The sequence below is a fragment of the Triplophysa rosa genome, linkage group LG8, assembly GCF_024868665.1.
Source record: "Triplophysa rosa linkage group LG8, Trosa_1v2, whole genome shotgun sequence".
Classification (NCBI taxonomy): domain Eukaryota; kingdom Metazoa; phylum Chordata; class Actinopteri; order Cypriniformes; family Nemacheilidae; genus Triplophysa; species Triplophysa rosa.
This window is the reverse complement of record NC_079897.1, coordinates 25,671,950-25,688,290: the sequence shown is the minus strand read 5'-3', so window position 1 is coordinate 25,688,290 and position 16,341 is coordinate 25,671,950. Positions and strand designations below refer to the sequence as shown.

General features: G+C 39.9%; 1 protein-coding gene across 1 annotated transcript in view; it reads left to right on the top strand.

The window, feature by feature from the left end:
- rspo2 (R-spondin 2) overlaps nucleotides 1-16,341 on the top strand; it is a 46,455-nt gene that overhangs the window by 13,380 nt on the left and 16,734 nt on the right. The window contains exons 3-5 of the mRNA XM_057340716.1: nucleotides 6,067-6,255; nucleotides 13,794-13,937; nucleotides 14,282-14,470. Of these exons, the coding sequence (XP_057196699.1) occupies nucleotides 6,067-6,255; nucleotides 13,794-13,937; nucleotides 14,282-14,470 (522 nt within the window). The remainder of the gene's footprint in view (nucleotides 1-6,066; nucleotides 6,256-13,793; nucleotides 13,938-14,281; nucleotides 14,471-16,341) is intronic.

The following is a 16,341-nucleotide window of genomic DNA, read 5'->3' as shown; positions in this document are numbered from 1 at the left end:
GTCAAGTAGTCAGAGGTGAGGTCCAGCATATTTTCTGCTACAATACATTGGATAAGAAATGTGCCTTTGGAGAAAAATGTACCCCTGCCATCCCACGGCACTACGGCTCTGGTTTATTAATCTTTAGCAAAGTGTGACTTCCATATCCATGAAGAGTGAAGGCGAAATGTGCCACATGTGGGCAGTTGGATGGAGTTTTCCATGTACTGTCTTTAACCACGTGGAACGATGTGGAGCTCTCATGGGGCTGGCACACTTTTAGTGGGTGCTCTGAAAGTTTTACTGCGTGGAGGTGACTCCCAGTTTGTTTTCCCAGATTCCTGCCAGTGATTTTTGAACGTAGGCAAGTTTTTCCAAAATTCTTTTACGCCTAGGGAAGATCCTAGAAGCAAACATATTCTGCAAGCTAAATATGCAGTACTTTTAATGATCCTGTACAATATGGCATGACTCTCTAAATTAAGTAGTCTGGGTCTGTGCCAAATATGTGTACAAAAAATCTTTGATATAGTGGCATTTGCCCTCATAAAAGTGGAGGCTTTTAGGAAGCTCGTGGGAGGTACCTATCCATTTTATAGGTTCTGATTTCTTATTAACAGGTCAAACATGCAGTTTTCTTTCTTTTCAGAACTTATATTGGTTTTGGTATATAGGCCTATACATACAGTATTGTGCAAAAACTGGAAAAGCTTTTAAACATAAACATATGAATAGTTATTTTTTCAGTGAACATTATGCACGTGGTGGTCACGCCAAATCTCTATTTGAATGTTCATTGTTAAATATAAACTACTATTGTTTGTATTTTTTTTACAAGTGCCTAAAACTTTTGCACTGTACTGTGAATGTGTGTACTTGGTTGTATTCTTCAGTTATCACAAAAATACATTAAATTAGCTTCATTGTTGTGGATAGCATGCTTCGACATCAGCATCATGTCTAGACGTCGTTTTTGGTTGCAATTTTAACTTTATATGGCTTTGAATTTTGATTTATCTTATGGTATCATTGAGATTGTAAAAATAGGGATGATGTCACCATGTGATGTCATAGGTATTTGTGTGTGTTTATGTCAGGGTTTTTGCTCTCTCTTCCCAGATTTGGTGGCCCAGGGCAATGAACGTCACGGTTGTTTGTGAGTCTTTAAATGTACCTTAGATGGTTTTTTCGGTTGGATCTCACTCACTCTATAATTACTGTTGATCAGGATTCAAAACAAATGTAGCCAAAGCTGAATGAGGCAACCCGTTCCAAACATGCCATCATATCTTGTGTTATGAGCTTGCGATTCGCATGAATGAAAAAAACAAGAAATTGCGTTTACCTGAATGAACCACAGTCTCCTCGCAGTTGTTGGACAGAGTAAAACTAGCATCGAATATTGCTGGACTTTCACAAACGTCTACAGAATGTTTGCATATACTCCAGTAACCAACAAGTGTTCTGTCCACACTGAATGAGAAATTGGGTTGCATCAGGACACCTTCACACTCACAATGCATACACGTCTGAGAAATGCAACACTAAAAACACAAGACCGTAAATGACGTCTATGATGCGTCACCAGACAGTATGCTTTTTTAGTTTTTCTTGTAGAATATCAAATATTTCAAATCTCCACAGTTTCCACATCTGCCCTCGTCTTCCACATCATCTGCATCTGACGTTCTTGAGAGGTGACATCTAGAGGAATGTGCTGACTATAGATGAGGGGAAAAGTAAATGCCACCTTTGCCTCAGAAGTTATCAATTCCAAAACTGGAAAGATTGAAAGAATTATGGAAAGGTATGAAAACAAGCGAAGAACATAATAAGATCTTCAAAAGAGAAATAAGTCTCAGTTTGGCTTTTCAAGCAAATCTAGATATTTACCTCTAATCCAATAGTATCCACACTTTTGTATTCCCCAAGTGGCCTTATTCTTGGCTGATGGAAGTGGAAGCTTCAGAGACCTATGACCGAGCCATTCTGTTGTCACGCTCTAGACGATTTGCAGACATTGTCTCGTCTTCTGGTCAGCCTGCAGTGATTTCAAGTCCTTGTGTCTTTAGCACAGATGTTCAAAAAGGCCAGGGTCTTTGTAAATACAATTGTTTAGGTTGTAGATGGATCGTTTAATGCATGATGAAAGAAAGGACTTGCATATTGTGGTTTGGTGAAACATTTGTCCCGCGTTCTCAGTGTAAACGGTTTCACTTTGTTATGGGAAAGAAGAGTTCAAAGAGAGTCGCACAGGTTGTCCGAAGTCAGGAAGGGCCGTAGGAACAGTTTTAAAAGTTGGACAGCGGACACATTAAATTGCATTTGCAATTCATTTAAAATCTGTAACGTGGAAATGATTCGATTGAAGAGTCGGAAATCTATACCAGAATGGAGCCAGGTGTGTTTTTGGAATTATGTGCACCAATTGTGCACAATAGGGAATGTGAATGAAAAAGTAAACGGGGTACGTTTAGATTTTGTGTTGACTTTAAGGAAGGGATTTTTGTCAAGTTAAAGTGGAGGGAAAACAAGAAATGCGTTCTGCAGTTTCCTTTTGAAAAGCTGACGAGAAATAACTTTTCTTTAGTTCCGCCACACTCGCTTGCCATCGTAAGTTACTCTCCAGCAGGTTAACATGACAGACTTATGGTAAAGTTTAAAACTCACACTGATATGAGTCTTGGAACAAAAAAGACGCTTAGCAGCCAAATAAGGTTTATCCACTGTAATTTATGTAGAACTGGAAATTCTGCCAAACCGACACACTTGGCTAATTAGCATTCTTGAGTGACTTAAAAACATAGCCAGAGATGCATGTATGAAAGCCAGTCAGTTCTTTCAGTTTTTCTTCGACGGACTTTTATGTTTAGACATGGGCAAATTTCTGAATGAATAAGATGCAAGTTTTAAGTTCTAAGTGTCTAAGTCTAATGCAGAATGTGAATTAGGTTTCATTGAGGCACATTTCTCATTCGACTCAGTGTCTGTTTAATATTGAAGGCCAAATTTGACAGAGCTATTGAAAAGCCATCATAATTCTGGTTAAGAGCTTGAATTTGATCCCCACGATGAACTGACGAAAAAACGACTGGGAATGGAAGTCTCCAGTCATAGCTCCAGGTATAAATCAGCTGGCGGTGAAACGCTTTCCGTAAAATGTGGACGCGGTGGGCCCACTAGAGTGGCTCTTGGACACCTCTGCCCTAGACACACAAAATCCCAGCCTCCTTTTTGACATGCCTGTGGTCGGAGCTGGGAAAGCCGTCCTCAGACATGCTGCTGTTCCAAAAATCTCAAATGAGGCAAATCTGTCCAGCTGTCGGCTGTGCTGTCTCCCTTCCTCTTTCCATTTATAATTATACGTCCAGTGAGACTGGGGTCCCATCAGTGTGCCGTGAATGTCATGTCAAGAAGTTGATAACAAGCAAAACAAAACGCAAGCGAAGCCGCACACGTGCAAAGAGTGTCCCTGTTTAAAATGTATCTTGATATCTTGTTTCAACGCATTAAAATAAAAATGTTAGTGATGAATTGTGTCTGTATTTATACCTTTGGTTATATAATGTAACATGACATTATAGACAATAACTGTTGTACATAGTTAAGACAACATACACCATTAGGCTCTGCATTGATTACCCTTTAAAAGATATTTCAGTCAATAAAATCTTTGGTGTCCAAGGTCGTAGATTTCTGCCAGTGGGTTAAATCTTGCACGGCACTGTTTGGTTGATCGATGGACCAATGCAGTCCTTTATGGGTAATTTTCGTGCTCATGTTGACAGCAGCAGTTAAGAAATAATTTAGCACCGTTTTGCTAAAAAGCTCTGACAGATAAAATAAATAACACCCATATGATTAAGAAAGATGTTGATATTAAGATGATTAAGATGATATTGCCATACCACCATCAATTAGGGAAATTTAGTAGGGAAAATGCTCTTATAGTTTTCAGCTTTTTGAAGTTCCAACCTCACGCCAGTCCTGGTTTCCGCCGTTCTCTTCACTAAGATCGCAATCAGGCCTGAAGTGTGTGGGCTGAGCGAAGGAGATTTTTTACCAATTTACGGTGAATGTCAGGTTTCTATAAACATATTCAAACTGTATACCATATGTCTATATGCATGTGGTTGGGGAAAAACGTGTCCACATCATTTCCTCATGAATACTGAGATCACGGAACATGAAACGTAATACACAAAAATGATTTTTTTTAACAATACAAACGGCCAATTGATAGACCTTTGTCAAAAATGATAAATGGTTAAATATTCCTTCTTGACGGAGACATTGTCTTTATCAGCGGGATACTTACGGAAATTTCATTTACTTTGAAACTACATTAGTTTTGTTTTTATCAGTTATGCAATATCTAGAATTTGACAGCGCTGAGCTTTTCAAAGGGATAGGAGACAGGAAAGGAGATAGAAGGACAAGGTTTTGTTCGCGCAGACTACCACAATCAATCATTGCTCCATCTTTTTGATTTATAACACGAAAGAGCAACGTTTTTATGAAGTAATGTAAACATGCCCTTTTAAATGGTGTGTACTCAATTATTCTTTCAGACTGAACAAAATGTGGTCACGGAAATGCACTTCAGTGCAAGATCTGCGTCTCTTGTCTTCCACAATTTCTTGCATGATATTTTATAAAGCATTGTGGTGGGTCGCCCAGTTACGTCTGTTACCGTATCTCTGTTTGTGATATTTAAAACTTGGCTCAAATCAATAGAAATGTCTCTGGTTTGCTGCTATTGTGTGCGCCCAAGGACATTTTCCTGTAAAGGGAATGCTAAGCAACTTACATTAAGAGACCTTTATTGTGGAACGGTATGGTCGTTACTGGCTCCTTTGTTTTCTACCAGCAACACGATCCGGCTCGGAGTCGATGCGGTTTTAGGCTTTCAACGACTGTCTGAACTCTACATACAGGAGTTGAGATTTGAATCACATCACTGTACCGTTACATTCAGAATGGTTTCCTCTGTAAGAATGTCATGGTGAGATAAAGTCACCGTCATGACAGTTTCTTAAGCCAGTGAAACTTTTATGTACCAATAAAAATGTCTTTGACAAGTCTACCGTATAGCAACGCATGGATAAGTGTTCGACTGAACACTGCGAGCTTCCTCTGCTCATGTCGTGTGGTGTAGTGGTTACAACCAGACAGAATAAAGAGGAGATAGACCACACATAGACAAACGAATGGGTGATATCGTTACATCCAATACGGTGGCCGTGAAATAGGGCTGCAAATATGAACTCTTGAACGTGAGCATGTGTTTAAAATCTATTCAGTGCCAAATCTCAGATTTTAGGTGTCGACAATATTTTGCATAGCGAATAAACAGTAAATTGGCTGGATAACACATCCCCCCCACTCATCTATCCGCAAGATCCGCATTTTATCATTATTAAGCTACACTTGTGTATTCATGAAGTAGATTATAATATGGATAGTCTTATCATCTGCTTATTTCTATATTTCAGTGATGTTTTGGGCCTTCTTAGTACTCGGCTTTGACATCACAGTAACATGTCTTTTTTTATTCTTCCTCAGCTAGATACATAACTTATGTATAAGCACATTAAAGTGTTGTTCATTGACTAATGAATTATGCTCAAAACATTACATTTCCAAAATGTACGTATGTTTTTGGTATGCACTTTTCTTTTTGAATGAGTAGTCTGTCTTTAGGAACTTAAGTAATGAGTGACATGGTGAGTTTCTGTTTACGGTGTAAAGCCAAACTGATTTAAAGAGGGACAAAAACGGGTCTCGTGGGAAGAGAAGCAGAGAAGCAGAGAAGCAGAGAAAATAACGGGAACATTTATTTAGGTTAAAAATATAGTCATTGATCCATTGATCATTGATCCATATCCATTTGGAACTGTATTTTTGACAAAAAAACAGTCTAGGATGATTTGGCATCTAACCTCAGATTACTCCAGTGGGACTTCTAAAGTGTGTCTGTTTATGTTCTGCCTATGTCTAATGGTTCAAATCCATATACTACTTGTGTCTGTTCAGCATTGTTTGCTGTTGTTAGTTGGTCAAATCGGTCTCTTTTGTGTCTTGCAGCTAGCTATGGAACTTACCCCATCTGTAAGGGCTGCTCGGTGTGTTCCAAGGATAACGGGTGTATGAACTGCCAGCCCAAGCTCTTCTTGTTCCTGAGGAGGGAGAGGATGCGGCAGTACGGCGAGTGTCTTCACTCCTGTCCGTCAGGCTTCTACGGCATGAGAGGGACAGAAATCAACATGTGCTCCAGTAAGCATCTACCAATCCCCACTTATTCACAAAACACCTCCGTGTATATACAGTGCATTGTGGAGCAGGTGTGCGGATGCTATAAGACGAAAACACAGCATTGCTTTAAGCATTTGGTTGACTCTTTGATATACAGTACAAACAGCTGAAAAATATTGTGGTCTCTTAACTGAAGAGGCTCGGGAGGCACATCTACTAGATACAACATTACGAAACTAGGAAAACAGAATTCTTCTTCTTCCCTTCTTCCCCTGTATTTTATAATCTTATTTTAACATTTGAGCCAGGCCTGAGACGTTTTGGACCTTTGAGGTTAAGTGAAAAGCATGAGGTGTTGGCCAAATGCTTTTTATGAAAACAGAACTCTAACTCTTTGGATTGTTTGAGCCAAACTTCTGACAGACAGGCTAGAAACCTCCGAGCAATGTGTCAAGACCTACATTGCTAATAACCCAGACAAAGTACAGACGCCCTTACGAAAATCCTCTTCGTTCTCACTCAACAACCTCGAGACAGCTTTGTCTGCCAATTTTATTCCGAAATTTCAAAACAACGTTGCTTGAAACGCCTCATTTACCATAAACTGGATATATTAATCGTGTCTGCTTACCGTTATAGAACTCTTTTCACAAGCAGCCATCAAAGTGCACGGAAAAGTGCCTCAAGTCATTACAACCTAGCTTTATGTACGTCATAAGTTGTAGAGCAGGGAGAAGGATCGTGTTTTGTGATACTGTGCTCTCCAACCGTTCCCTGTGCTGGTTGAAATTTGATTTTAAGTGACACTGATATGTGGCCTGCTAATCTGGATTTCTTTCTGAGAGACCGTCTCCCAGAACAAAACTTCATATTGTCACGTTCCATAAAATCTCAGCGCAAAGTCTACTTTGATGTGATCGCAGTCTCAGTCATGACTTTGTAATCCAGTTTCGCATTTGACCCCCCTCCTTAAATTACTCTTTTTCTGTCATCTTCGCTAAGCCGTCTGTGTCTTTCAGTCATAATGGGATGTTCTATCAGGGATAGTGTGAGAAGAAATCGTGGGGTCACTGGAAACGATTTGGAGGATGACACACAGCAGCTATTCAAAGACGCTAGGTTCTCTTTTCTCGGGCTCTCGGGCTCTTCCAAGAGCCCAGAATGCTGGATTATGTGGAGCTGATAGTGTATATAAAAACAGGCTCTGAAATCACTTAAGCACCAGCTGTTTATCATTATACCCTGAGTGTGTGTGTGTGAGAGAGAGAGAGAGAGAGATCCTATCTTGTTGCACAAATGCTTTGCAGATATGTCGGGCCTGAGCAGAAACATCGGCAAAGAGGAAGACAGGTTTGCACTCCATCAGTGACTCTTTCCTTGGAGCCGTAGGGGTGGAGCGTTTAGGAGATTTTGCAAGTTTCCCTTCACCAGATTGAATGCTTTGAACTACCACTGGCAATCATGACCCGTAGGAAAGCTAAATTGCAAATGATATCTCTTAAATATCTCAGTTGTTTCGCACAGACAGCAACATGGAAAGCAAATGGTGACTTTTGCTTCTCTTTCGGAAACAGACCCTGGTAATCTCACGTGTCTCCAAAGTTAAAAAAAAAAAAAGGTCTCAACAGTGTCTTGAACTGGGATCAAAAGTCAGAGTGGTCAAGATTGACTCAAGCATTTCTCAATGCTCTCAAGACCAAAGTATCTGAGTTCCACATTATTGTGAAGCTCTGTGCTTTTACTCTGTCACCAAATGTCTGTGGGTGTTTCTGCCCTTTTCTTTTAGGAGAAATTTGAGCAGAAACATCAAAGACAAAGTTGATACCTAAATGAAACATAACTTAGAACTCAACAACGTGTCCAAAGATATGAAAACGTGCTAATCTAAGAAAATGGGTGAGTTTTTCCCAAAAGAAAAGTGGATTGCTCGAGGTTGCTGTTTCATAGCCCAAGAGTTTGGAGTTCTCGGCTGTATTTCATTTAAGTATCCTGTGATTTTTCTCCTACAATTGCTTAGCAGAAGTTGATACAACTGAGACCATTTTTAAAGTAAATATAAAATTCATGTAGATTGTATAGCTTGAATAATCTGGTTTTGGATACATTTGGTAAAGAAATGTTGGCTTTGTTGTGACTAAATTGCAAATTTAAGCTCACTTGCATTGAGATCTCACATTTATCTACACTAAGGTTTTCTTGGCATTTATCTCAGAAGAAACATCTTGAAAACAACTGTTTTTATTTGTTTTCCATCGCTGTCTATGTGAAACTTTTCTTTTTTATTGAACGAGACATAGAGCAAGCAAAGATATTCATTCAGCCATAACTTTTACAGCAGTCATCAAATTACTTCACCAGCTGACCATCACAGGGGAGGTCATTTGCTTTTATGGATGTGAAGCTGGACTCCGAGTATTAACGCTCATAGTTAAGTGACTTCATGACTTAATGAAATATTCTTCTGATGATGGACAGTCCACGGTGCTAAGAGGTCCTCATCTGACAGGCTGTCTGAGAAATATTGGACCCAGATGACCAACAGCAATTCAAAGAGATGTGTGTGTATGTGTTTTTCATTGTGTGAAGTTTCCCCTCCTCTTTTTACTCTCATGGAAACTCTTTTTAAGAGGCTTTTGATTGCCAATATCCTGGAAGTGTAGTTCAAATATCACAGCTCATCCAGGACTAGTATATGTGCCACACGAGAGCCCCCATGTCAGGGATAATTTTTTCATCCCATTTAATACCATGTTTTATCGTCCCTGGTGTTGTAAAATATGTTACTGCTGTACTGTTGTTGCAGTTATTCCCACTCTGTCACTGTTTTAAAAACGGAAAGCAGGCGTTGGTGTAACGCTGTTCTATACCTTCCTAAGCCTTTGTGTTTTACGGGTAGCTTTGATATTCCAGTGGGACTGGGATGGACCTCAGCCACACGAAAGGACCGTTGCCTAAAGTGGTACCCAAATGCTGTTAAAGAATTAACACAATTCCGTAATATTCCTTGCCGATGCTGCCAGAGTCTTGTGCCCTCTGGAAAAAGAATGGGTTGTTCCAGTCATAGTGAGCTCATTCGGGACCTGCAAAAGAAACTGTTGCCCTTGGCCCCCGTGTTTCAGTTCCTAGACCAAAGGACGTGATTCGCCAGACTGTATAAGCGACACCCATCCACATCTATCAGCATTTCTGTTAGGAAATGGTTCTAAGTGGCTTCTACTGAATTCTGTATGGTCATTGAAAATGAAGACAGCTGTCTCCTGTTATTTGCTGCAGTTAAAGCAACATTTTATTCGCATCACCTTAAAGGCCGCTGTAAACTTATTATTTTGGACATTTGAGCTCCACTTTAAACTTCAGAAGCATCAGCATACAATTTTGCACAAAACTTTACTTTTCTTAGACATTTTCTGGTTGACGTTTAGCCAATGGTCCCAATGTAATTTTTTGTCGAGAATTTTTTTTGAACCAACAATTCATCTTTATTTACGTTATTTAAGGCCATTACATTCACATTTAGGTATTTAGCAGACGCTTTTACCCAAAGCGACGTACAGAGAAATTAGCCAATACAATTGTTCATGTTAGTTTACTGTGCAACTAATGTTAACAGATGCAACTTTTGAATATAAAATGTATTAGTAAATGCTAAAAATGAACATCACCTAAGATTAATAAATGCTTTAGAGATACAGTATTGTTTCTTTGTTATATCATGTAAGCTAATGATTAACTTTTAAGCAACCTTACTGTATTTACTGTATACTGTACTGTAAATTATGACCATATATGGGGTTTTGAGTGTCCAAATACTTTTTGGAGATGCTGAATGTAGTAAAAAGGCATATCAACAAGTCAGTCAGCACTACGCATGTGAATGATACAAATAGAAACCCCAAAGATCCTCAGGAAAAACCCAGAAGGTTTGGTGCACCCACTGGCGTGGTGAGATGACATTTCTGGGTGTGAGAAAGTCAACCGCACGATGCGCTCACCAGAATCCACTGAAAAAAGCTGGTCAGATGGTCCAGGCTCTTTCCACAAAGCCTGGGAGGAAAAATGTGGCATACACCACCCCCCGAAGCATGGGCATCCCTTCCACACCACAGGATGTCTGTTGAGTACTGCACATTGGTTACAGTGACCTCAGGACTGGATACTTAATTTACAAGACGCTGGCACATACAGTATGATACAAAGCCCATTTGTCATATAAAAACAAAGTTAAACATTATTTGCATAAACAGTGAAGTAAACTTTCAACAGCCTTAGCTAACGTGGTTTGCAGTTGCTCGAGTGTGACACTGGCTAGCATGTCCACAGTATAATTTGCCTTATTGTTTTTTTGTGTTTCGTCCAGACCACAGCAGCGAGGCATTCCTGCCACAAGTCTTTCAGGATTAGATCACCCCCAAAGCTTGACGATTCAACTCAACATGCACTTGACTTAAAACCACATTGAAAGCCAAGTGGAAAGAAAGGGCAGGCATAAATCTCAAGCAACGGTTCGCAGTGAAGCTGGCATTTTAGACTTCCTTTAACATAGGCGCCTTGAAAGTTCTGTTTGTTCTGCTTCTTGTCCCTTTTATAAATCGCACCGAGGACGAAGTGGCTGCATCAGCATTAGATTCCCACGTCTGTGCGAAGGGCCCAATTAGTCCTTTTTGCATCTGAATCTTTAAAAGTGTCACTGAGTTTCATTCTAGTGGAGCAGAAAAGCTTTTCAGAAGTGTCCGAAAAAGGTTTCTTAGTCTACAAGTAGCTTCGGGGTTGGGGTTGTTGCTCCACATGAGGTAACCAGTTGCGCTGATGGGTTTAGAAGATCTACAAGATCGCCATGCTCTAACCACTGAGCCACAGGAAAGACTTCTTTAAAGGATTTCTTTAAACTTCCAACCTATTTACGAAATATGTCAAATTCAGACTAAATGTGAAGGTGTAATGCTTCGAAACGTTCATTTCATCCAGCTGGAGTGTTTCAAATAGAGCCCACTATGACACATCTATAGTACGATATAAAATTAATCTGAAACCAAAAATGGAAATCAAATATACAGGTCACATTGATACACACAGATATGATAGATATATAGATATTCTTTTTTGGTGTGTGATGACAAGCATCTTTTGTGAGCATTTACTGTATTCTGTAAGTGTGTGATATAGTATTGTTTGGATGTTAATATTCCATCATATTAATATTCCAACATACATTTTTATTATTGATATTCATTTCTGATCGAATAATGTTTTTAATAATCCAGCACCTGCACGCAGCATTGTGGCCTTGCGTCAAATCAATTTCATTCTCTCATCTTTTTCCTCTCGGAGCATGCAACCCAGGAGGTGATGACAGCCGTGCTGTGCCTGCCATTTATCAGGCGCTGGAGTAAAGCTGCTTTTAGGCAACAAAGCTGATTTATTAGCTGTTGTTCCCCATCATAGATTGTACATGTAGGGACACAGAAACTCTCAGAGCTCTAGTTACTCCGAGAACAAAAGCGATTGGAACCCTCTGTGTGGCCGCCTTCTTCCTCTCAGACCCTGCGCCAAGATCTCTACAGCACAGCGTAACTCGACCAGCTCGAGCACGTGTTTATCAAACAAAAGATGCCGTTCTGCCATGGTGTCTTAAAGACAAGGGTGTTAAAACATGTACCTATTGTCTTTTTTTTGAATGGCGTGTTTTGAATTCTTGTCCTGCAGCAGCTGCCAGACAAACGCGGCTCATCTCTTTAATCTTTGTCTGCGTGTTTAATCTGTTTCAGGTTTTGCTGCACATTACATTTGGGTTATGCGTGGTATGCCCACACTTAATTATTTTATTAGCAATTTCTGTGAATAATAGTAATGTTGTAAATTACCAGTGGTGCGTTTTATTACAATCAAAGTGGCTAAAAGCCAAAACATAAATATACTTTAAAGTATTAACTATTATGTACTGTGTGTAATGTACAATTTTGTCACAATCGTTGATGTTTAAGTAAATATGAGGAAGATGATTCAATATGAATTTGTGTGGAGGAAGGGGGCGGAGTCTACAGGGATTCAGGGGGAGAATGGGAGGGACACTCTTGCTGGGAAGGAATGTAGGAGATGGTTTAATTTACATGATGGTGAGAACCTCACAAAACCCAAAGAAGCTCTGTGATAAAAGCTCAAGTCTTATTTTTATGTTTTTCTTTTGAATATTCACTATCGCTTTTGAATTGATAGTTCACCACTATATTTATATACTCGTATCATTTCAAACCTGTTTGACTTTCTTTCTTCCGCAGAACACAAAATAAGATATTTTGAAGAATGTTGTGAACTGGCACCCATTCACTTGCATTGGTCTTCTGTCCATACAAGTGAATGGATGCCGGTGCTGTTTGGTTACCAACTTTCTTCAAAATAATATTTTCGTGTTCTGCAGAAGAAAGAAAGTCAAACAGGTTTGAAACGACAAGAGTAAATGATGACAATTTGAATTTTTGGTTGAACTATCACTTTAAGAAAATGCTCACCTACTAAAATGTACAATACTCCCGCTAAAGAATCGCAAGCAGGTGCCTAACGTACCTGAGCGGAACCCAGTGCTTGACATGCTTGGGAACAGCTGTAATGAGAGCTCCAAAGCCTATCAGGCAATCAGGCCTCTGAAAAGGCTTTTAAGAAGCGCCATAAATTAGACTGCTCCTTTTAATTACGCAGGCCTGCACATCGCCCTGTTGGTGCAGGTCATGTAATTTTGCTCTGCCTGACGTGCTATTTGAGTCACCGCTTGATGACTTGCTGGCACGCTGCCTTTGATACGCTGTGGCAAGGCGGGCGTGGGAGGATCGGAGTGTGTTGACCCCTCATGAAAACTCCACCCAACTGTGATGTGAACGCAGACCGTAGACGCTCCGACCCCTTGATGAGACTAGGTCATTCCTTTAGGGCTATAGTGCTGACAACACCGACAATTTGGGTCAAGCTGGTTAGTGATGGTTTGATGTTTGCCTAGGTGGTGGACACACATTGCCATGCTGCTCACCAAGAAAACTCAGCTTGCAAAACTGGTCGACCAGTTTGGTTTTTCTGGTGATGCTGGTTGACCAAAAAAGCCTCCATCTCAATCTGGGCTCCAACAACCAAAACACATATGGTGACCAGCTTTGTTTCAGCAGAGCAGACTAAAACCTTTCAAATTCTCACAGAAAATCCACTTTTTGATTTTAACCAAAGAATGGTTTGTGTTCTCTCGGCTTTGGTGCATTTGGTCTTCCAGATCAGACGAAAGTAGAACTTTTGCTCTGGCTGTTGACTCCCGAATGCTGAGGTGATCTGTTTTCCCTTCTTAGGTGAAAGGGGTCGCTGTGAGGTAATGCCTATAGATGTCACATCCTGCGCTCCCTGGCTCGAAATCTATGTCAAAGTATGCTGTGCTGTGATATCTCAGTCCCCTAAAGAGAAGAACCTTGCAAAGCATCAAAACCCCTTTGTTCCTAATCCATAATCGCTCACAAAGATCCCCTCAGACCTTCCATCTGTCTTGACTGCTGTCCTGAGTAGCACTCTGTCTTGTTTCTTCACAGGGTGTAGGATAGATAACTGTGAGGCCTGTTTCAGCAAAGACTTCTGCACAAAGTGCAAGCCTGAATTTTACTTGCACAAGGGCCGTTGCTTCGACAAGTGTCCAGAGGGCTTTGCTCCCTTGGAGGACAGCATGGAATGTGGAGGTATGTGCCGTTTAGTAAGTTATACCGTCTCTGTAGCTTTGTCAAATGTGTCAATGTAAATGTATTACAAGACAGTCATTGTCTTGCATATTCACTAATAATTCCATACAAATAATTCCATACAATATCATTTTAATATTGACGAATGCATTACTTTTACGTGTGATTATAAAAGTGTGCCATTCAATCAAATCCGTAAAAAATCGATAAACACTTGTTGTTGCAAAAGTGACCAAAGTCAGCCATTTTTCATTAGCGGTAAGATCTCTGTGTTGTCATTTCTACTGTAAAATGTGATAGCCATTGGTTTCATCCTGTGCCCTTAAATTGTCTCTCTCTAACAGAGGGTTGTGAGGTGGGCCAGTGGACCGAGTGGGGGTCCTGCAACAGACGAAACAAAACCTGTGGCTACAAATGGGGGCTGGAAACCCGTACACGGCACATTGTGAAGAAGCCACCAAAGGACACAATACCGTGTCCAACCATCGCCGAATCCAGAAGATGCAAAATGGCTATGCGACATTGCAGGAGAGGTGAGGCACTCACTGTGTGTGTGTGTGTGTGTGTGTGTGTGCGCGTGCGCGTGTGTTTGTGTGTGTGTGTGTCTTTTTGATTGGTTAAGCATATGTGGATCTCCTCATGGCTTCAATGCGAGTTCTTATTTAAGATACAAATCATGTATTCCATCTGCAAATCATCAATATAATTAGATTTCCAAAGTTTCTCCACCAGAAGAAGAAATGTGTTGTTTTTGTCTGCATCTCAACTGATTATTGTTACGTTGCGTTTTATTTGACTGAAAAGTCACCGCACTCCTCCGATTTGGGCTTCCAGTGTTGACTGGCATTTTCATTCTTGATTTATAAGTATTTTTCCACGCTCACTTTAGCCGGCTCGCCATGCGTTTTTTTCATGAGAGCGCATGTGTTCTCTCACATATTCACCTCTCTTCCCAGCGGAATATCTCAAAGTATAAAGTGCAGGTTTTCTCAATGGTGCTCTGTTTCCTTTCTCTATAAGAGAGTTATTTGCGGTGGGTGCTGCATGTGTTTAACCACTAAAACAAGAAGTCAAATCGGGGGGAAAATATTTTTTAAGCAAATAGAGCCAAGGAAACACATTTTATAACGTGTTTAGCTTTCGAAAGATGGGCCAAGTTTACTTATGGAAATAACTGTCTTATTCAGAAGGGCTTATCGCGGAGAACACGCGATAATAATGAACTGAGACATTTCCTTTTAGCGTTTTTAGCTCTGCGCACCTGAATGAACTTAAATCTTTTGCGGTCATTGACTTATGATACTGTCACACCAAGGGCGCATGTAATTTCAATTTCAAAGGTCAGCACGTTCAGTAACTCAGTTTACTCTAATTTTCCTCGCAGAATGTTTTTGACCGATTATGGAAAGGGTAATTTTCAGCAGTTCAGAAACCCAGAAGCCCGAGGCTAAAAGAGATTGAACTTTCTCGAAATGCAGTATTTATTTAGGTACCTCAGTCTTGCATAATATCACAATTTCCATAATGTCCACTTTTTTGTTTAAAAAAGTCACGGGATCGGATCTCAACCGCTGAATGTGGCCCTAAAACAGTACATCATAAGACTAAATTCATTCGTCTTCAAGTCAAAGAACGGTTGAGCAAAACGCTGGATAGTCCTGGTTTACTCTGTAAATGAAAGAAAATTGAAAATAGTAAGCTTCAGTCTATATGGTCGTATTTTGAAGAGGTGCTGGTTGAGTAAATATATTTTAGACACGTCAGTTTGCTCTTTTCTTTGTTCAATGGCTTTAAGGTGGGGAGGGGTTTTTCTGGCACTTCTTCCTCCGGTACCTTTCATTGGCTCTTTCCACAGGAATTTTCCCTCCTCAATTTAGCTCCTGTTGACCTTTTCCAAAAGTATTTTATAGCTTCTTTAATTAAAAACTGGCATTACTGGTCTCAATTATCTCATCTGAGGTCAGTGATTAAGAGCCATTTGTTAAAAGTGTTAATTGAATCGCAGAGTCAGTCAGTCCTTTATACCTTTTGTTAGCCTTTAGAAACCACTAAAAGCACCTATATGGTAATATGGTCTGTATGAGTCAACAACTAAGTGTAAATTTAAACTACTGTACCAGTTTAACCCTTGTTTGGGTCTGTGGGACCCGTTTTCATTTTTTATCAAAATAAAAAGGATACAAAGAATTATTTTTTCAAATTTAGAATATCTGTGAAGAACATATGAAGAGTTTGGTTCCAAAATGAGATAAATCTGTTTTCACAAATCATGTTTTTTATTTGTGCATTGCAATTAATATCAATCAAACTGGAGTTGGTTTGTTTTGATTTAAGCCATAATAACTAAAAAAATACAGCTAACTTACACAATAAAACACAACAAAAACATGATAACATAATAAAA